The sequence below is a fragment of the Callithrix jacchus genome, chromosome X, assembly GCF_049354715.1.
Source record: "Callithrix jacchus isolate 240 chromosome X, calJac240_pri, whole genome shotgun sequence".
NCBI classification, from domain to species: domain Eukaryota; kingdom Metazoa; phylum Chordata; class Mammalia; order Primates; family Cebidae; genus Callithrix; species Callithrix jacchus.
The window spans coordinates 7,280,855-7,304,545 of record NC_133524.1 but is presented as its reverse complement, the minus strand read 5'-3'; the positions used below and the strand labels follow the sequence as shown (position 1 = coordinate 7,304,545).

Here is a 23,691-nt window from a genome sequence, read left to right as displayed (position 1 = left end):
TGTGTATTGTTCCAACTGCAGTGGGCATAGGAAATAATGGGAATGCAAATAGGGATGTCTGTGAATTCCTTTCGGATACCTTCTGCTGCTAGTAATTAGAGTATGGCATAAATCAGATAGTGGTATCAACAGTTGCCCCGCTGAAGTTCATGTGACCGCCTCTGTGTACAGCAGGTGGATTTATATATCCAGCTGTTCATGTCTTCCATCTATGAGTTTTGCAGTTATTAAGCAAATGTTCTGCTGACACATGATACCAGGCACTACAAATATAAAGGGAGGCTGGACCGGACCCTGCCATCAGCAACCCACAGTTCAGACAAGATCATTGACAATTAGTCTGAGCTGTCTTGAGTGCCACTACCCAGCACTGCAGAAAATGAATTCAGAGGAGAACTTATCTCAACCTGGCAGGGGTCAGAATTTGCTCCTAGAAAGAGGTAGCTTCCAATGATTCACATAGCATGACAGTATCTGTGAATGTTTTCCATAAACATGTAGGCTTTCGAGCTGTTCAGGTATGATATTTGGAGATACAGAAATATAGGCTGGAGAGGCATTGCCAGGGATATATCTAAGTATTCTTTATCTATGTCTCAGTCACTTGGGAATGCCATGGACCCACTAGATCTGCTACGGCAAAAGACAAACATCCCTCAGTATCTGTATTGTTACGATATGCTCAGCCTGAAACCAGAGGTTTATCCAAAAAAGAAGCCCCTTGCCTTTTTTATTTTATTTTTTCCAGAGACAGGGTCTTGCTCTGTTATGCAGGCTGGAGTGCAGTGGTGCAATCATAGCTCACTGCAGCCTCCAACTCTGAGGCTTAATAGATTCTCCCACCTCAGTTTCCTGAGTAGCTAGGACTACAGGTGTGTACTACCATGCCAAGCTAATATTTCCTTACTTTTGGTAGAGACAGGGTATCACTATATTGCCCAGGCTGGTCTCAAACTCCTGGCATCAAGCAATCCTCTCACCTCAGACCCCTGGGTAGCTGGGACTACAGGCACGCACCACCATACCCAGCTAATATTTATTTATTTATTGTAGACACAGGGTTTTGCTATATTGCCCAGGCTGGTCTTGAGCTCCTAAGCTCAAGTGATCCTCCCACCTGGGCCTCCCAAAGTGCTAGGATTACAGGCAAGGGCCACTGTGCATTGAGGTTGACTAAAACTTATTAGCTTTTACTGAACTTTTAATTCTAGAATCTCAAAACATATATAAATATATTGAATATATTGAATCGACTTAAGAAACTGAAGCCTGGAGAACCTTATACTCATGGCAAATTCCAGATAAATCTATAAATCTCATAACTGGATAACATAAACTATACAGATTATATGGGTGCATATAAAGTCATTGTCATTCTTGGAAATTTACTGTTCAAAGGGAGCATGTGTATATCTTCAGAGTAAAACACAAAGTGATTTATCTAAACTTAAATGTTTTTTCTAGCAGTGAAGCACTATTTCAATGAATTCAGAGAAGGAGGTCAACATATCTGGTTTTTCACAAAGCAGAGTGACCAACATCCACCTCTTTCTATTGAAGACATAAAACATGAATCTCATTCTACCCATTAGCATGACACATTTTTAAAAATTAGCCTTGACTTGAACTAAAGAAAAAACTGTGAGTAAAATTAACTTACTACATTCACCCATCATCCTATATCCTTTCTTTTCTTTTCAGAGCATTCAGGGACTTCTTTATTACCATAGCAATGATAACACTACTAACATTGGAACTTATCTATAAGAATTACAGAAATGCATTCTCCTTCCTTAAGCATTGGACCTAGACTCTTCTATCTGGAGAAAGGCATCAAGACACCCATACAATGCCCTAATCTTCTTCCAACTAATCCTCACTCGGACTAATCCTCACTCAGTAAGTCTACCGCATTACAGTAGATGAAAGAGAAAAGATTCCCCCAACTGTTTATGAACCATTCCAACATTCAGAAAGTTGAGTTAGTTCTGTTTAAATTTAGCCTCTACTCTGTAGTACCTGAGGGGTTTTGTTCATTCAAAGGATTTCAGCTTCAAAATTTCTCCATGATAAGACATCTATTTACCAACCCTATGAGGTCATTATGCTGTGTGAAGGAAGCAATGGGTGTGGAAGGTGCACAAAGTAATGTGTATCCACAGCACCTGACATATAATTGCCAACCACTCCATGGTGTCCATTACACTTGAACATGTCCCATACATTTTACCATTTCTGCTGTGCACTTAAGTTGGATCTGTTTTGCATTGCAATGAAGAGAGGGATGGCAAAATCCAAAGCCATGATAACGGGCTGACCCTGCAGGGCATATATGGAGAGTTGGGTATCCCTAAGAAATTTATGGTACACTCCTCTATGCAAGAATAACAAGGATTTCTGTCTAATTAAAGTATATTCAGGATGACCCATCTCCTGAATTACTATATAGCGTATAACATATGGTGAGCTAATTATCCAGCTCTCTAATAATAGAAGCATGTCCCCTAGATAAATTTATCCCTGAATGAGTCAATTAGGGTGAGGGATTGTGGAGTGGATGGTTATATATTCCAAATCATCACTCTCCTCAACCTGAAAATATGTGCTTGGAATCCCAGGCCACAAACTGGATTTGACTAACTAGACCTCATTTGCAAGAATCACAAACCAATGAAGCATCTTTGCCTTATGCCTCCTTGTCATTCACACCTTAATATCACAACCCAGCATTTCAGGAGCAAACCTTTCAGTATAAATCATATCAGCAACACAGTGTACAGAAAGACTGTACATTTTAGAAGTAAGAGCTTTAAATCATTTTCCTCACCACCTTTGACAGATGAACTGAAAAGGAGCCATGTAAAAAAAACAATTATGTTAAAACGTCTAAACAAGGCACCATTTGCAACTAGAAAATTTTAAATTCAAAGTTATTTGAGTAAATTCCACCAGCATTACCATTGCTTTGATCGAGTATTCCTTTTTTGGCTGCTGAATAACTCTAACTCTATTTCTCACAAAGGTGGTAAGACCTGGCTAAATTGCTTAGGATATTCTGAATAATGAAATAACACAGTAAATGTGTCTTCAGACATTGAGGGAATGTTTTATGAACATGGTGGTAACACCACTGTTAGGATTCTTTGGTGGCATATTAAGGCCATTCTCTCAGGACTCTTGGGTATCATATTCAGGAAATCAGAGAACTAATCTAACATAGGTGGATAGCTCTACCCAAAGATAATTTTAACTATATGCTTTAAATCTTTGTATCTTCGGATAATCTATGTAAGAAGCTTTTGGTGAATAACATCACAGTGTACAAAATGCTAGCATCTTTACTAATACTAACCATGCAGTGAGTGCTCCAGTGTGGACAATAGCCATCTTTAATAGAATCACCTATTTAGAAGAAAAAAGCCCTTTTGTTATAATTCAATAACCATCACCTCCAACTGTGGTGCTACTAGAACATCTTAAATCTCTAGTTCTGAAAGAAAAATCTCAGATCTCTAATAATAATTAGAGATAATCAGGATAAACTTGTCAGGCTTCAAAATCCTCATGATCATCAAATTTGTTTTGGTCCCCTCCAAAAATTATATACTGAGGAACCCATTAAAATGCCTTGTAATCATATGAATATTATATACCTAATAGATCAAATAATTTCTGCCAAAATACATGTCATACAGGGTGATTCACCCTGGAAGCCAAGTGTCATTTCTGACTATCCATTGTATGATGGACACTGTATTAATCTCCACTCTGTCTGGTTTTGAGAGACTAGTGGTAGATGAAGACTGATATAGGAATGCCCAGCTTTCCCAATAAATTTGAGAAACAGCACACTGTTGTTTTTTGCCCTAAATAAACTGGCCCGACATACTTCACAGAGTGCTGCTCCATCTTGGAATGGCTATCCTTCTGTTTATCAAACACAGTAAAGCTAGCACACTAAGTAAGAGTGTGGTCAATCATGCACACTGTGACCCATTGATACATCATGAAATTAACTTAGTTCCACAACCAGATTATTTAAAAAAAAAAAAAAAGCAGAATCAGGCAGGGTGCGGTGGCTCACGCCTGTAATCTCAGCACTTTGGGAGGCTGAGGCAGGTGATCACGAGGTCAAGAGATTGAGACCATCCTGGTCAACATGGTGAAACCCCGTCTCTACTAAAAATACAAAAAAATTAGCTGGGCATGGTGGTACATGCCTGTAATCCCAGCTACTCAGGAGGCTGAGGCAGGAGAATTGCCTGAACCCAGGAGGTGGAGGTTGCGGTGAGCCGAGATAGCGCCATTGCACTCCAGCCTGGGTAACAAGAGCGGAACTCCGTTTCAAAATAAATAAATAAATAAATAAATAAATAAGTAAATAAAATGGGGTAGAAAATATAAGAAGCAATCACTCTAGTAAGAGAAAAGTCATTTCAGTAATCTTTTGTTTCAATCACATATCTGTGTACATCTTACTAGATGATGATATAACTGGATGATGTATCTTATAAACTTCCAAAGCTTTTACATGAGACCACCTATTGGCATCACCCTCTAGAAAAATCTAGGTAACAAATAATTGCAGTGTTTCTGCATAGTAGCCAAAGCTCATACACGCATACGAAACCCAGTGTTTCTTAGCATGTCCCATGAAAAACCCAGTTTAGAATGTCTTGAGGTGCAAAGTCTCACTTCAGAACTACTTCATGACAGTCCCTAGAGTTCATCTTGGCCATCTTCAGCTGTAAGAAGCACCTCTGGGGTTTTCCTTATGCAAAGTCTGAGATATTACCTGTCTACCCCTGTAGTCCTGGACTCTCTCCCTTTTCCCTTTTTTGTCTACCTGCAGGAAGTCATAATGATCCTATATTATATCCCACCATCCACTAGGCTAGCAAAGGCCACCCTACAGTGCATACTTCTGAACTAAGCATCATGCCCAGGAGACATGATGCTTGAACAATGCCTGCATCTGGCTATGTGGGCTGACCACAGGATCTGATAACTCTGCAGTATATCTATGCAAATAATACTTGAAATAAATGTTCAGGAGTGTGACTGACAGCTTGAAGTCTTTCTACCTTTTAGGAATTGCATAACATCCTTCACCCATACCATTTTGCTGCGAGCAGAATCTGATAAGTTTCTGCATTCTCTGGTACCTGGGTAAGACAAGCTGTCAGCATGGGCATGACATGATGAAGCTATGGTTATCCAGACCCCAATGTTTACCCAGGACAGCATGTGCCTGTCAGCCCAAACCTGTGAAAATCATGACAAATAGCCCACATCTTACCTGAATTCTGACAGACATATAAATAGTTGCTTAAAGGACTTTTAGTGGCTATGATCCATCCCCAGACAGAAAATTATTTATTCTTTGCATTAATACTTGCTGCTGCTGTACATGTATATCTCCTATAGCTTCCCTTGGAAATCAATTTCAATAATATATCTCTGTAAATTAAATGTATATGTGTGTAAAGTAAACATACACACATACATACATATATACACAAACACATACACACATATGTATTTACTTTACACACATATATATACATACACATACACATACAACACCAAACTATATTTTTTTAGTTTACTTTTCTCTGATGAAAATATTAAAATACCAATGAACAGTATACTTCACATCAATGCGTCAAGTACAGACATGCATGATATAGTGACAGGGATATGTTCTGAGAAATGTATCATTAAGCAATTTCACCATTGTGCAAACATCATAGAGTACACTTACACAAGCCTAGATTCTGCAGCCTACTACACACCCAGGCTATATGGTAGAGCCTATTACTGCTAGGCTACAACCCTGCACAGCTTGTGACTATACTGAGTACTGTAGGCAACTGCAATGCAATGGCAAGTATTTGTATATCTAGACATATGTACACATAAAAAAGGTACAGGAAAAACACAGTAGAAAAGATACCAATGTAGCCAGGTGCAATGGCTCACACCTGTAATCCCAGCACTTCAGGAGGCCGAGTCAGGTGGGTCATTTGAGGTGAGGAGTTCGAGACCAGCCTGGCCAACATGGTGAAACCCTGCCTCTACTAAAAATACAAAAATTAGCTGGGCATGGTGGTGGGCACCTGTAATCCAAGCTACCTGGGAGGCTGAGGCAGGAGAATTGCTTGAACCCGGGAGGTGGAGATTGCAGTGAGCTGAGATCATGCCACTGCACTCCAGCCTGGGCAATAGAGTGATACTCAGTCTCAAAAAAAAAAAAGATACAAACATACACCTGTATAGGGCAGCTCCATTATAACCTCATGGGACCACTGTCATATATGCGGTCCATTGTTGACCAAAATGTCATTATGTAGAGCATGTCTGCAATCCAAATTTTATAACAAATTAGTCCCTTTAGTTTATACTTATCTATAAATTTGTGCAAATTCCTTCAACCTCTACTCACGTAGCTGTAATATCAAATAATTCTTTTTTAAAATTCCAAGGCTCGTGTTGATTTTTATCCTTGTGTGCCTACCTTTTGTACTTACAAATGCCTGTTAAATATTAATTTGCCTAGAGTCTGCACTAAGTAGATGTTTGCTCACATGTTCTTTCATTCTTTTGTTGCAGAGTCTGCCCTTTCTCTCCAGCTGTTCATGAGCTTTCCATGGGGCTTTTTTAAATGTCAGCAGTTTCCAAATACAGTCCTCTGTTCCAGGTTAACCCAAGTACGGCAACTTTTATGCCTCTGACATACTTAGCTTCTCATAAAATTTCATCTGAAGTATTCCTCAGCTTTAAAGCAAATTTGAAAATCACTGTTTGCAGTGGGAAAATCACTGCTATGTGTTCAGTAAGGCCAGTTTCATTTTCTTCTTCCTGAACATATGCGGAGACTGCCTCCCAGCACCATGTCAAGTCAGGGTGGAGATGTAGACGTAGAGCCTGTCCTACATGCTGACCCCTGGGTGGAAGTGATAAGCATCCCTTCCACAGTGAAGTAAGGAAAAGCCTCCAGGTGACCCTTCAACTCTTTTCTCCTGTGGATGCTATTGGGAAGGCCATCTATTGAGATGACAGAGCCAGAAGATATTAGCAACCTGGATCCCTGAGTCTCCTCATGGAGCAAAGCTTCCCTAGAGAATCACCCAACCAGCAAGAGATTTTGCATGGCCAAGAAACAAACTTTCAAGTGTTAATACACTGAGATTTTGTCAGTCTTCACTGACAAACACAGAAACTAGCCACAGACATGGGATGCTAACCAAAATAAAAACTTACATGGTGTGGTGCTCTCTCAGCAGTTGGGTGGCTAGTACATAAAGCACTCTCCAGAGTCAAGTCCCTGAGGCTAAAACTGAGAATAGTTATAATGACCAATGACCAGTTTATATATTTCACAGTTAAAAAATAATTTTAATTAATAAAATCTATTGAAACTGATAGGTGATGTGAACTGTAAGAACTAATCATTCTACTTTTGTCTCATTTTTAGAGGGAGGAAGTAATACTATCAATTGCGATTTTTGTGTAAGTCACTTCAGAGTCTGTTCAGACACCCAAACCATATGTGGGTTTCTGTTATAGTTGAGGAAACACTTATGTAATCCCAAAGAGGTATACTAAAACACACCCTATGATTTATCTATTGCATAATCAATGACGTTGTGGGTACCAGGACACTGTTGTACCTCCAGGTGAATGGGTTGCTCCTATGCTGCTTCATAACTGAAGAAGAAGTGAGGAGAACCACTGCCCACTCCCAACCTCCAGTAAAGCACAAACTCCATGCACACAAGATACGGACAGTGGAATACAACATCTTCCACATGAGGATATGACCAGTCCTAACTTGTGTAGTTTCCACATACCTTAACTATGTATTTTCTTCTTAGGCTGAGTATATTTACTTGTTTTTTAAATTAAATCCCTAATATACTTTCCCTTCATCATAATAACTTCCTTTTCATTGTCATTCATTGTTTAATCCAGAGATTAACTTTACAATTTTGTGTCATGCAATTAATTGGATGACAAACCAATATTACCTGTTTCCTCTCTCTCCTTTATAATCTTTAAATCACCCCCCAAACTCTCTTTTAAATCTTCCATAGAGTTTAACTAACCGCAAAGACCAAAGGTCTGATCTTCAGATGAAAAGTCTGATTTTCATTTCCCTTTAAAGTCCTGTCCTCCACGGTTATAAGTGGAACAAAATACTTTTATTTCCTTTTTTTGAATAGCAAATATTCTTGATACAGCCTCTAAATAATATCTACTTAATTATATCTATTTATACTCTCCATATTATGTATTATAATATAAGTATATATTAAACCTATCTATATAATTCAGGTGGTGGTTATTTCATTTACAGACTACAATCCCCAAAACTACGAACTCAATGGTACCCGACAGACCCAAAAGACGTCATTCACTTACAGAGGTTTTTTTTTTGTTTTGTTTGCTCAGAGATTGGCCCAAAATATTTTGAATCTTTGCACATCGTTTATATCACAAGGACAACCTCTAAATTAAACATAAACCATTATCTTGCCTCTCTTGATGGTCACATTTGCAGATTAAAGACCATCAGGGCCAGGCGTGGTGGCTCACACCTGTAATCTCAGCACTTTGGGAGGCTGAGGCAAGTTGATAACCTGAGGTCAGGAGTTCCAAGCAGCCTGGCCAAGTTGGTGAAACCCTGTCTCTACTAAAAATAGAAAAAAAAAATAGCCAGGCATGGTGGCGGGTGCCTGTAATCCCAGCTACTCAGGAGGCAGAGGCAGAAGAATTGCTTCAACCTGGGAGCCACAGGTTGCAAGTGAGCTGAGATCGTGACACTTGCACTCCAGCCTGGGTGACACAGTGAGACTCCATCTTTAAAAAAAAAAAAAAAAAAAAAAAAGACCAGTGTGATATCTGACACCTCCTTTGTCATCAGCAGACATAATTTTGCTGTGGCCTTTCTACCCCAAGATGTGGAAAATGTTGGCAAAGAGACTCTAAGGAGAGCACACTGCATTGCAATCTTTCTAAGGCCACTAAACATGCGCTATGTCGAGCTCTGGCTGAAGAAATGTGAAGAAATAATAACCCTGCTGGTTCTTCCATCTCCATGAGAAATAACCCAGAATGTTTTTCAACAGGCAGCATCAGAAGACAAGGTAATACCTACCGCTGTATGAACTGGGCCGCCTCTGCCGTTAGCCTCTGGGTGAGATTGTCATAGGACATGGGTTGCTGGGTGATCTCGTAGTTCCTCATCATGAAGCAGTTCAAGGGTCGGAAGTAATGAAGGAAGCCCAGGAAAAGGGTCAGGATCAGAGCTGCCAGGAAGAGAAGGCTGAAAAAAACGCCTAGAGGCACGCGGAGCAGCCCCAGACAACTGAGTGCAGCGAGGGTAAGGAGGGTAATCCCGATGATCTGCAGAGGGATGAATACCACCTTCCTGAAGCCCCAGGTAAAGACACTGCCCTCTCCGGGCTTGCAGTCTCTCAGATTGGTCAAGGAGATTCCATAAAAATAGCTGAAGCCATGATGTAAAGGGTGGTGACAGAAGTCAGTCTTGCTATGACAGCTCATCCCAAGGTGCCATTTCCCTGAGAAGACAAATGGAAGATCACTTCAGTCCCAATAAACCCCCTGATTCCAACACAAGCTTCTGTTCCCACACACTGAAAAGATAGCTCTTTCTATTTTATGAAGCTAGCCATCCCGCTCACAGGACCCTAGAGTTTTTCACTTTTTTTCTTTCCCACAAACACTAAGTTATTACCTACTCACTCTACCAGACAATAAGAACTAATTTTGTGATTCCAACAAAACAAAAAAGAAAAATAAAGAAAAAACCAAACCAGATAAAACTCCTCTACTCACTCTACCAAAAAATAAGAACTACTTTAGTGATTCCAACAAAACAAAACAAAAACACAAAAACCCAACCAGATAAAACTCCAAAAAGAAAACTACCTAACATATTTAATAGGCAGGAAACAACACTCTACAGAAAAATACAAGTTTTTTTTTCTTTTTTCTTGTCAGATGCTTTTCTGAGACATACCCTTAAAATTAAAGTTTTAGAAGCAACTTAATTTTGTTCCTTGAATGTTAAAAGTGGAAATGAATCCTTACTTCAGAACCTACGCCTGAGGCATGAGGAAATCACACTCGTAACTCAGCAATTATTTTAAGCACCTCTGAAATTTCTTATAAAATGTTAATTAGATCACTAAATTAATGAGTGCCTCACAAAAGAAAAGATGATAGTTTTTTTAACAAGATGTTGGAAGAACGAGAAGGGTCATTTTGCTCTTCTGAGATTTGTTAGGATTCATTTTATGACCTGCTTAGATTCAAGCTCTTTGTGCAAACAAGAAGGCATTAATCCTATCTACAGAGTAAAATCAAGTGGGTGTGTCCAGCAAGACAAATTCTGACATAATTTTAGTATTGGAAAGTAAAATGAAAATCTTTATCAATAGCATGGTGTGTATTGTTTTGTATGTTCTATGTATATGTTCTGTGAATTTTTCATCTGTTGCATCTATCATCTATTTCATCCAATTATCTCATTATCTATCTATCAATCTATCCATCCATCCATACTGTCTGTGTCATCTTTGTCTCTCTCCCTGCATCTATTTATCCATGTCTGTCTATCTATCTATCTATCTAATTTTTCTATCTATGTATATATCTATGTAACTATCTCATTTTTCTATTTATCTATCTAGTTAGCTATCATCTATTTCATCCATCCAATCTATCTCACCTTTGTCTCTCTCTGCATCTATCATCTGTCTATCTACCTATTTCTCTACCTATTATGTATCTATCCATTCATCAATGCTTTCTATCTATCCATTCATCCATTCACCCATTCATTCATCTATCATTAGGTATAATCTAAGTATCTATTTATCTGCACACACACACACACACAAACACACAAACACACCCCTAATGCATTCGAGTAGTCAGATAGGCTCACTGTGTTTTAACCTACAAATGACATCATTTTGCTCCCATTTAAAGTAGTGCAAAGTGTACCAGCAATGCCATTCCTAAGATAATTGTCATGATGCCCTCTCCCACTCTTTTGCTAAATATGTCCAAGTCCTCCCTGTCATTCCTCAGATGCCCATACCTATCAGTGCTGTTGAATAACTTTGATCCTTCAGAAGCTTGGCAAAGGTAATCTCATTGGTGGGAAGTCCTCCTGAAGAGGCCGTGAAGAGGAAAACTCCAGGGAGGGACTGAGATGCCATTCCTGAACCAGAAAAAAAATCAACCCTTAGGAACCAGGAGATACCTGGAGGTGGGAGGCTGTCCCAAACGAGACCACAGCCCCTGCGATGCAGATAAGAGGTTACCTGATCGGACAGGGTACCGGCCAGTCATGAAGGCTGCCCTGCTTGGTGTGCATAGGGGTGATGCTGCCAGGTGCTGAGTGAGTTTCACTCCCTCACTGGCCAACCGGTCGATATTGGGAGTCCTAGAACAAAATAATCATAGCATTTGTGATCATTTTCATTTGTTGTTTGTTTATTTATTTTTGAGACAGGATCTCACTCTGTCACCCAGGCTGGAGTATAGTGGCGTGATCTTGGCTCACTGTAACCTCCACCTCCCACGTTCAAGTGATTTTCCTATCTCAGCCTTGTGAGTAGTTGGGACTACAGGCACAGGCCACCATGCCTGGCTAATTTTTGTAGTATCTGGTAGAGACAGGGTGCCACCATGTTGGCCAGGCTGGTCTCAAACCCCTGACCTCAAGTAATCTGCCCACCTCGGCCTCCCAAAGTGCTGGGATTACAGGCATGAGCCACCCAGCCCTGTGATAATTTTCAAAATGAAACTGTGTCTGTGGCTCTTTATAGTGGGAAACTTCTCAATGAGCAAGGACACGTCTGGGGTTATGTAGGACAGAGAGGTGAGATGAGAGGGGGGAAAAGTGATACAGGACTCAAACTACAACAAAACCATGGAGATGTGTGAACGATGCAGGCGGGACATCCCCAGAAGGTCCATTCATGCTACAGAGGGATCTGAGTTCCTGGTCCCACCATCCCTGAGTTAGAAGAGAGAAACCAAGTCTTCAAAATGTGATAATGCAGGGAGGAAAGGTAAGGGGTAGGTGAGGATGAGGCTTTACTCTTTTCCCATTCACATGTCCCAAATTACCTCTATGTCACCAGAAGAGAAATTTCCAGGGTCAGTCTGACTCCCTGCTTCCCAATTACAGCCAAAGGGAATCCCACAACCACCTTTAATAAGCCCCTGACTAATTTCTGTATGCCCCCAGGGACAGGGAATAATCAGACTGCATATGACTCAACCAGTGAACATCAACAAATAGGTAAATATGCTCCAGGGAAAAGGCACAAACACTACAGTGAAGAAATTAGATGCTGCAACTCCCACATACACTTTGTTGGCTTATGTTTTTTATGCTTCATAAATACTTATTTATGAGCTCACTTGTAGAGTGCTACCTTTTGCAAGATAAGCTACCCTGATGCCTTTTCTCCATGAATGGATTGGCTGATCATTTTGGGAAGTCATTTTGGAATTAATAATTTTTAGTTTTTGGACCATACCAAACTGTACCCCACAAGTTATATACCATGTCCTCCACCAGGAATTCAGGTCCCTTCTTCCCTTCCTGGCTCATCATCTGCCACCCTTCAGTTCCAGGTACAGATGGAATTCTCATGGGCCTCCAATGCCCTTCCTTGTTGATACAAGGGGACTGACCTATATTTAGGACAGTAGTCCATACTCCATCATCCCAGCAGCTTCCTCACTGTAAAGCAATCACATGGCTAATTGTACTCCCTTTCAAGATGGCTGCCTGTAGGGTGGGAGTATACATCTTCTTCATTGGTCCCATGGCTTCCCTAGACCAATGCCCTCAAAGAGCAGTGCTGCAATGATGCATAGCTTGAAGGGGGAAATAATTTCATTGCATCTGTAATGTCAAACTAGTGGCCATTTATTAACTTAGTGAACATGTTTAATTACCAATATTTCTACTTTGCTTTTTGCTTAAAGTGTGAGATGCAAATTCTTTGCATTTGAATTAAACCTCCTAGTATCTATATTGGCCTTTGAAATAATGTAATTATTTTGGGGTGTGATATTACAAAATATAAAAATGAGAAACATAATTCGAAAATAATGGGACTCTAATATAGAGACCAAGGCAGATCTAGGGTAGATATTGCCAGGAATTCATCCATGGGGCTTTATAGACAATTTTTCTTTTGATAATTGGTAAAGATTTAACCTTAAAGGCTTGATTTTAACTTTTTAATTAAGACATCTTGGTAGTAACAGTTATCTATTATCTCAACATACTTTAGGAATACATAATATTAAAGAAATAGACAAAATGAAAAAGCCGAATAAAATTATGATGCTGATAAAAGTAAAATAATATCTCTATATAAGTGATCTCTTAAAATTGCAGATCTTATCCTTGCACCTGCTTTTTAAAAATTTAAGCAATGTAGGTCAATATACCCTTAAAAAAATAAAAAGCAACATTTGATGCAAAGTTTCAGGTTGAAAGTGAAGCACATTTGGCTATGTCTTATGGACAAGATTTTCCTTAATATAATAATTTATTTAATTTTTGTTTGGTCTGATATGTAATGATGAAATATGCTTTCTAAGATTTCTCATGTTGAAAAGAAGATGAGAAGTAAGAGAATGGTATAAAAAAAAATCAACATCCCATGGCACTTGGCAATGGGTCCACTCCTGGCTTCAGGTATTTAGTATTCACATATCCTACAAGAATGTTCTGGGCTGGCACGGTGACTTATGCCTGTAATCCCAGCACTTTGGGAGGCTGAGGTGGGTGGATCACAAGGTCAGGAGTTTGAGACCAGCCTGGCCAACATAGTGAAACCCCGTCTCTACTAAAAATACAAAAAATTAGCCAGGCATGGTGGCACATAGCTGTAGCCCCAGCTAGTCACAAGGCTGAAGCAGGAGAATCACTTGAACCCAGGAGGCAAAGGTTGCAGTGAGCTGACATTGTGCCACTGTACTCTAGCCTGGGTGACAGAGTGAGATTCCTTCTCAAAAAAAAAAAAAAAAAAAAAAAAAAAGTTCGGGTAGAAGCAAATAATCTCTTTCCTCATCCTCTCCTTTCATTTAGTTTGTACTGATCTTTCATGTGATAAAGCTCTCCATAGAACTGTTTTTATGTCATCATTTCTACATTTTTAGGAAGAGAAAGTAAAATTCCAATGTTAGTATTCTACTCCACAAGGGCTTACTTTACTTTTTAAACTAAAGGGCCCTTAAAATAGGTCTCACATTAAGTTGATTTTATGCAAAGGGCTTAGAAACAAAACACCATCTTCTGGGAGGATGTTCAGATCCAAGGGTCGAATGACCTCGAGTCTAGTTCGATGGTGTTGTTGCTACTGTTTTGATAATTACTGGCAAGTTATGAGGTCCTAAAATGTGACCTCTCTCCTCATGATTGTCAGCTACAGTCTCAATGTTTGTGTCCCTCCAAAATTCAGATGCTGAAATGTTCACTCTCAATGGGATTTGTTAGGAGGTGGGGCCTTTGGGAGGTGATGAGGTCATAAGGATGAAGCCCTGTAAACGGGATTTATGACCTTATAAAAGGGACCCCAGAGAGCTCCCTCATCCCTTCCACCATGTGAACACACAGTGAGAAGGTGCTGTCTGTGAACCAGGAAGCAGGTCCTCACCAGAAACTGAATCAGCTATGCCTTGATATTGGACTTCCAGCCTTCAGAACTGTGAGCAATACTTTTCTATTGTTTATAAGCCACCCAGCCTATGGCATTTTGTCATAGCAGCCTTTACAGACTAAGACAGCCTGCATAGCAGATGACAGAGTATGGCCTGGTCTAGAAGAGGGAGAGTTGGGCATGAGTGAGAATGAGAAAAAGTCACTGATGGGCCAGGACAGAGTAGTACAGACCCATAACCAACCAGAATAAAGCCAGATGCCAAAAGGTGAACAAATGGGATGGAGATGTGAATGTGTGCAAAGCAGCATCACAGTCGTCAATAAAGTAGAACTGTGTTGCACACCTTCTTAGTGATCTCCCTGAGCTTATCTAGCTCACTGTTCATAGTCAAACAGATAAACTCACACGTACGTCCATGACAGATACACATCTCAGTGTATCTACATGAAGCCAGCCATGGTTTGGAGGGTTTTGGACGTTTCTATATGTTCTGTGCTCTGCAGATGAACAATAACCTCCTGAAGACTGTTGCCTATGAACGCAGCAATGCGTTTACTGAGGAGCTGCATTACCAACCTGAGAGTCTTGTTTCCATAGCACCCAGGATCTCCAATGCCAAGGTCGTCAGCCATCACCAGGATGATGTTCGGCCTTGATGCTGCATGGCTCTCAGCTTCCCACAGAAAGAACAGTAGGAGGAAAGGGATCTTCATCTTCCTGTAAAGGAAAAGGACACAAAAAGGAATTGAAGGGTGCTGACTCATGGTTGGCTGTGACCCTCCTCCTTTCAGACCCCCATCCCTCCTTGCACATTTCTGGAGCAGCCATTCTTAAAACTTGCCTTTGCCATACAATATGTGCTTGAAAGACACTTGTCTAAGAGGTTCCTAGACAAAGAATGTTATCCTCTCTTTCCCAGGTGCTTGTGTCCAAGCCACGTCGATGTGGTTTGGCTATATCCCTACCCAAATCTCATCCTGAATTCCCACAGGTTGTGGGAAGGACCTGGTGGGAGGTAACTGAATCATGGGTGCAGGTCTTTCCCATGCTGTTCTCGTGATAGTGAATAAGTCTCATGAGATCTGATGGTTGTATAAGAAGGAGTTTCCCCGTACAAGCTCTCTTTGCCTGATGCCATCCATGTAAGACGTGACTTGATCCTCCTTGCTTTCTGCCATAATTGTGAGGGCTCCCAACCAAGTAGAAATGTTAATTCCATTAAATCTCTTTCTTTTGGAAATTGCCCAGTTTCAGGTATGTCTTTATCAGCAGCATGAGAACAAATTAATACACACACATTTCCTTCTCAATGATTAGTTATGGCCTCTCCTTTCTCCCTTGACCAAAACAGAGGTGCTCTTTAGAAAAATAATAACATAATCACTTCCCGTGATCTCTTTATTGAAAGTGAGCTCTGTCATAAGCGAAACCTTCTCTCTTTGAGTGTTAGAAACACAGGTGCTTTGTGAAGTTCCCATTTTCAATGTTTTATCCTTTCTAAAATTAATGATGAGCTTTGGTTTAGTAGCTATTTTTATATTTGAGATAAGGTTTTGCTCTGTTGTCCAGGCTGGGGTAAGGTGGTATGATCTTAGCTCACTGTAACCTTGAAGTCCTGGACTCAAGTGATCCTCCTGCCTCAACCACCCAAGTACCTGGGACTATAGGCATGTGCCATCACACCCAGCTAATTTTTGTATTTTTTGTAGAGATATGGCCTTGCTATGTTGCCCAGGCTGGTCTCTTAACTTCCGGGCTCAAACATCCTCCTGCCTCAGCCTGACAAAGTGCTAAGATTACAGGCCTGAACCATAGTGCCTGCTCCAGTTTAGTAGCTTTTTAAGTGAAACATAGAAACCTTTCGAAATTCAAAGTGCACAGGGCCAACGGCCTGGGGCATCTCTTTGTGTCAGAATACAGAGGGAAGAGAATTTATCCATTGTCCATGTCTGCCATCCCAACATGCTTTCAACTCATTGCATTTCATTCCTTGTGAGAGTAACAGGTGAAGGCATCTTTGGGGAGAATGGTGGCTTGAACACATACACGATGCCTTTCTTGTATGGAGGTCTGTGTATGTGTTCCACCAGCCTGTCTTCCTTTGAGTTAGACCCCCTCTTGTTGAGGAGGACGTGGGCTTGCTATTTCATTTTGCTATTTGCCTCTCTTCTCACTCCTGCGGTTTTGTAGCCCCACCCTGTAGCGGGTTCTCCATTTAGAACCAGAGCTTATGTTGGCAGCAAATATGAGGAGGTTGCGCAACAGGTTTCCCAGCAGAGAGAAGCCTGGCTTGGTTTCCTGGAAGGTGGCAGGTAAGTGTGCAGTGTGGTAGCCCCAGGTCTTACTTACTCAATATCAATGTCCTTCTAGACTTCCCATGAGCAGTGGTAGGCAACACCTCTCCCAGCCCCTGGTTCATAGCCCTGAGCCAGGTTCTTACTCTCAAATACTTCCAGAGCCAAGTCCCTGTGGCTCTGACTCTGATATCAGGAGACAGAACTCATTACTTTCTCTTTCTGTTTCTCATCTGCCCAGGGAGAAATTTTTATACTTTATTTTTCTCATTGGCCCGGGGAGAAATTTTATGACTTTTACTTTAGGTTGGAGGTTGGGAATAGGTGTTAATCATATCAGTTCTCCAAATCTCAGCTTTCTTAACTGTAAAGTGAAAGAAATTGAACAATTTTTTTGTTCCATTAAGTAATTTTATTTTTATTTTAAAAAATTGAGATAGGGCTCTGGCTCTGTTGCTCAGGTTGGAGTGCAGTGGTGTGATTATAACTCACTGTAGCCTCCGACTCCTGGGCTCAAATGATTCTCCCATCTCAGCCTACTGAGCAGCTAGAATTACAGGTGCACAGTGCCATGCCTGGGTAATATTTTATTATTATTACTTTTTAAAGATGAGGGTCTTACTATGTTGTCCAAGCTAGTCTTGAACTTTTGGGCTCAAATGATCCTCACACATCAGGCTCCTGAGTAGTTGGGAGGATGTTGAGCACCACCTGGCCTGGCTAATTCTTTTTTTTTTTTTCAATTTTTATTGAGGAGATAGGATATTGCTATGTTGCCCAGGCTGGTCTCAAGCTCTTGGGCTCAAGTGATCCTCCTGCCTTGGCCTCTCAAAGCACTGGAATTATAGGCACGAACCACCATGCTCTGCCTACTTTTATTTACTTTTAATTTTAAAAAATGTTTATAGATTTAGTGGGTACAGTGCAGATGTCTTACATGCATATGTAGTGGTGGAGTCTGGGCTTTTAGTTTACCTATCTGTTCTATCCTGACACCTGACTCTCATTGCTGTATATCTGGAACACTGATGGTCCTTCAGCGTGTGAACTGGCATTGGGCTTGACCTCACTCGGCATCTGCTCTTGCACTCACACCAGCCTTGCTGCATGTGAACAGCTCCCCTAGAGTCACTGAGGAAAGTGGGCATGAAGGCCAGTGCACAAGGTGTGGCAGAACCTCTTCCCTGGCCTTACAGCAACACTGGTCAGAGTGAGCTGTTCCCTTACTGAGGAATGCACTCCTCTTTGAACACCCTCCTTGAGTTTCCTGTTGTGTTCCTCTTTCTGCAGAGTCTCTATTTGCTTGTTTTTCCTCATTCATGAACCTCAGAATCAGGATCACAACCCCACATAATTATAGAGGCTGGATAGGAGATGGGAAATGGCCTGGGTTTAGCCATCAATATGGGGAGGGGGCTTTGCCAGCCGAGAGCTTGCACCCCTCCTAAATAATGTCACCCCTATAGCAGCTTCCAATTTTTAAAGAGAAGATAGACACACACATTTGCATGTGCAGTTATATGACCATCAATTTAATTATTTAAACAAACGTTAGGCTAACTTCATGCAAAATAGTCAAAGAAACAATCAAACAATGACTAAATATATTTACTGGCCTGGCGCCACTTCTGAGTGTCCATTGTCCAGTCTGTACTTTAAATGTTGTGAGCCTCAAGACACTTTCTGCTTTCCTGATCTCCTCCCTACCTTTATGAAAGACACACGTTGTCTTGGTGAGATTAAATACTGAATGAATGCTTAGAAACACCTAAGTTTTATGTCCAGAGAGACTACATCCAAGCGTGAATTAAGGTCTCCATACAGATATCCATCTGGTATCTTGAATTTAACATGCTCAAACAGAGATCATGAATGTAGAAAGCACCCTGCTATTATTATGTGAAACCATTTTTGTCATTTAGTCTAAAGGTCCCCACTTTTGTTTAATCTGCTTAAATGCTAAATACAGATAAAGCTGATGAAATGTAACTTCTTACTGAATTTCTCATGTAAGACTGCATGAAATAATCCAGTTATACAATGCCCTCGTGCCAAAGACCTTGTCTATCTTAATGCTTAAGCTAATATTTATGCTTGGAAAGAAATGAGAAACTGCCTATTTCTTTTTTTTTTTTTTTTGTAAAGGATGGTTTAAGACTATTGGCTTTACATAGCCAAAACCTGGCATGAATTTAAAGCCTGGCTTGAGAGCATATCACAACATTCAGATAATATAATTTCAGTTTAAAAAGGTCTTGTGAATCAAACATCTCAATTCTCTTATTTTCAGATAGGGAAACAAAGACCCAGAGAGACTGGCTGGTCATGGTGGCTCACACCTATATTCCCAGTGCTTTATGAGGCCAAGGAGGGAGGACTGATGGAATGCAGGAATTTGAGACCAGCCTGGGAAATATGTAAGTTCCTATCTCTACAAAAAAAAATTTAAAAATATCTGGGCATTGTGTGCACATCTGTAGTTCTGGCTACTCAGGAGGCTGAGACAGGAGAATTGCTTGAGCCCAGGAGTTCGAGACTGCAGTGAGCTCTGATGGTGTCACTATACTCTGATTTGGTTAAGAGTTAACCAAGGTTAATTAGAGACGCTCTCTAATTAATTAATTAATTAAAGAATACAGACTTTATACACTAAAACCTGGCATAAATGTAAAGCCTGGCTTGAGATCATATAACAACATTCAGATAATAATCAGGTAATACAATATCAGTTAGAGAAGACCATGCAAATCATGTATCCCAAGTCTCTTACTTGCAGAAGGGAAAACAAAGAGCCAGAGAGATTCAATGAATTACCCTAGTCATACTCATAGCAAGCTGTGGTTTCTAGACTAGCACCCAGGACTCCTTATGGCTCTTCTCTCTCAGATTATCCCTGGAACCCAGTATTTCTAGGGCTTTTCAGCATTCCACATGGTGGAGACTTCAGTGCTTTTCAAATTCCTCCCAGCAGTTCCCTTGGCTACTGAATAATGCCTATCATTTTCCAGGGCTCTATAGTGATGCCTCCTATTCCTGCTGATAGAAACAGGTCCTATCTAAAGGACCTCATAGCTGCTGCCCACCCAGTCTGAGTCCCACCACTGGTGGCTGATGATGAGAATAGTGAGCACTGATACATGGGCTCTGGGGCTCAACATTGCTAAAGGCCCTACTGCTGCCTGCTGCCTGGCTCCTGCACTGGTCACTCCTGAAGCTGCCAGCTATATGCTATGATGCCCGAAGCTCCTAATATTCCATGTAGATTTCAGTAAATGCACACTTCACTTTTTTCTCCCTTGGATTAACCTACTACTGCTTGGTACCTGAGGTTTAGGTAGACTTCCCTATTGAATATTGAATGGACATGGGTCTGAATGTCAACCCATTTCTCTAATGCGGGCTCCCGGCTGTGGCCCATACTGCTTCTCAGCCTGAACTTGGAATGAATTCCTTCCCAATAGGGTTATTTATCTCAGTAAAACAGACTTTTGTGGGGCTTCCACCTTGGGTCCTGAAGACATGTGTGTATCCTGGATAGAATACACCTTAGGCATAGGTTGAGCTGACAACTATAAATGCATGCTATCTCCAATTATCTCTATAAAAATAAGCCTTGTTCCCATTAAAAATAGGTGATATATCATTTTAAAAAAATAAGTACTCAATCTCAGGAGAATTGGGAATGCTTATTTAATTGAAACAGAGTTTTAGTTTTGCAAGATGAAAAGAATTCTAGAGATGGACAGTGGTGACAGCTGTAAAACAGTGTGAACATACTTAATGCCACTTAAAAATGGTTAAGATGGTAAATTTTATGTTACGTGTATTTTGCCACAATTAAAAATAGTAATAAATCTTAAAAAAACAAACAAGTTAAGAAAAATTCTTGTAATGTTAAATCTGAAATGTAAATGTTAAAATAAAATTATTAGTTAAAAAAATACAATCCTTTCTCTGACCCATTGGTATTGAGTGAAGTCATGTAACATGCTTTGGGCTTATAGAGACCACAGTATACTTGTTCAGCCTTGATTTGGAGCTCAACCATGTGATTTGTCTTAGCCAATGGGATGCTATCAAATATGAGAGAAACAGAAACGTTATGCCTGCATGTTTAGCTTGGCCCTGTTGTACTTTTGCCATCACTACAAGAACTGCTTTCTCTAGTATGTGCTGTATCCCTTTCAGCCTGAATCCAAGAATAAATGCATCTGTAGCAGACACAGCTCAACAAGTAGCCTGGAGCTTGTTTCAGCCAACAGACAAACCAATGAGAATATACACTGTTGTGTTAATCTATTGAGCTTGGGAGCAAATTGGTACATGACATTATTGTGGCAACAATTCACCAAGATGCTATATTATCTGAATTGACAGTCTACAAAAACAAAGGGTACGTGCTACAAATGTTGATAGAATATACATAATTAGGGTCCAGAGAAAATCAATAGCATTTTGAAGTAGAATTTTTTTGGTTTGTTTTCATGTGTGTTCACCTTGCCTTTCCATTAAGTATTTAAATTTCTCATTTTCTTTTGTAGTTCTCCCCCATGGCATCTATGAGTGAATAAATATTCATTAAATTACTTAATTGAGCCTTAGTAAAGGAGTACACACAAATCCAAATTAGACAGTGAGGATAATGGGTTCCATTAGAGGTCATGGATGGCATTAAATCAGGATTTCTCAACCTCTGCACTATTGAATTGGGGATGGATGATTCGTTGGTGTGGATGTCTGTCCTGTGCATTTGAGGATATTCAGCATATCTCTAGGCTCTTCCCACTATATGCCAGTAGTTTGTATAACTCCCTTAATTTATGATATCCAAAGATGTCTTCAGACTCTACCAACCATTATTGGTAGAAAGGGAGACAAAAAGTTCCCCTACTTGAATACTACTTTATTACAGCAAAAGAGGAAGCTGATGTGAGAGAGTAGACATTCAGTAGTAAGAGAGAAGTCACTGTCAACTACATTTTCCTCTTAGCTCCAAGAGAAGCATTTTTTTTCTTACAACATCTTATACAATTGTTCCATGCAATCATAAGCTCCACATCCTTGCAGCTACAGTTTTAAAATATGAAGTATTTTGAGAAGCATGACATTGTTTAAAGAATACAGGGTAAATGTGGGAAGCTATGTAACTGGCAGTCTGGGGGGCCTTCCTTCACACATGACATTACTAATCATAGTCAATCACCTCTCACCCTCTCCTCATCCACTGAATTCTCCTTATCTCCACTGAGTTGGTACTTTTGTTATTCAGTTAGATTCCTAAACTTTGTGAAGTGATTGAGTGATTGACTCTCTTACTCTTATTTATTCAAATAAATAGGGCAAAAGGATTTTTTGTTTCAGTTTTTGTGTTTTGTTTGTTTGTTTATGTCTCTTCACTTTACCTCCTTGGGAGACTTCAGTCCATGGGCCTCATCCTAGAATTCAAGGATGTGTTTGATGGTCACATTTACTTTCTATGATAGAGGGAAATGTTTACATGAAAACACACACACACACACACACACACACTTGCTATATTTAGATTATTTAGCTTAGTTCTATCATTAACTATTACCATAGTATGATAATAGTTATTTTATTAACTATTATTTCATGTGACACACTTATGCTTTATCTATAATTTATGACATTCGTTTGACATGAATTCTATACAAAGTCTAAAATGAAATGATTTAGTCCTTGGCAAAGGCCTTGCCTCTTCTCTCTTTTGAAACAGGCCAGAAACAAAACTACCCCTTATCTCATCATAAAATTATTATTTTGCAGCTAAAGATCTGTAATGGCTTCATGCTGGCCTAAGACACAGACTGAGAATGTAACTAATGGATCATCTCCTTCCCAGGTGGCAAATATCATCCTCTGAACATCATTAATGTAAAATCCCATGAAATACCCTGCTACCTTCCTTGCAGCCTACAAACACTGTGCTGGGCAGGACCCACAGCCAAGTTGAAAGTCTCTTCTAAATCTTAACTCCTAAAACACAAACTTGGTAACAAAGAGCAAACAATGGCTTATCTTGTGGATGGGTTTTTTTAAGGCTAGACTCAAGATGATGTGTGCTCCAACAAATGTTCTTTTTTTTTTAGAAACGCTATCCCTTTCTTGGAACAGCCATTTTGAGACAATTCTTCATTGCATTCAACATCTGTTAACTCTTTGGCTGGCAAATCCAGGCTCCAGCTCCACATCCATGACAGAGAAATTGCAAATATGAGCAAAAATATCTGTATTAAGTAGTGCATGCTTCTGTTTAAACAGCTAGGTTAGTGTAATAATAAAAGTTGAACTCTCCTACCTTCAATACTGCGATTGTAACAGCAGACCTTATATTGGAGTGAGATGAGGAACAGTGAAGAGTGAGAGGAGGTTAGAGGTAATTTGGAGAGGCCAATCTTCAGCCCCCACCCCCAGCTTCCCTGTGACTTCTCTGTGGATATCCTCTCATATTCTTCACATGGGAGGAAGTTCCCCTTTTCTTATCACTGGGCATTTCTTCTCCAGCACTGATGATACAAGCAAGTGCAGTTTGAGTTATGTCGTGTTTAATTTTCCCTGCTACACTGGAAGCACTCTGCAGCCCAAAATAAGTCTAAGTGCCTAGTGGCTATATACCTAACATCCACTCTCATGCTTGGCACACATTAAAT

The 23,691-nt window shown here is 40.2% G+C and overlaps 1 protein-coding gene across 4 annotated transcripts in view; it reads right to left on the bottom strand.

Moving 5' to 3' along the window:
• Positions 1-23,691, bottom strand: part of STS (steroid sulfatase) — a 247,148-nt gene that overhangs the window by 129,856 nt on the left and 93,601 nt on the right. For all 4 annotated transcript variants that reach the window (XM_035289539.3, XM_054251450.2, XM_078362824.1 and 1 more), the window contains 4 exons: positions 15,303-15,443; positions 11,358-11,479; positions 11,132-11,254; positions 9,161-9,584 (listed from right to left, as the gene is read on the bottom strand). In XM_035289539.3, coding sequence (XP_035145430.3) covers positions 9,161-9,584; positions 11,132-11,254; positions 11,358-11,479; positions 15,303-15,439 — 806 coding nt within the window. In that variant the 5' untranslated portion in view covers positions 15,440-15,443. The remainder of the gene's footprint in view (positions 1-9,160; positions 9,585-11,131; positions 11,255-11,357; positions 11,480-15,302; positions 15,444-23,691) is intronic.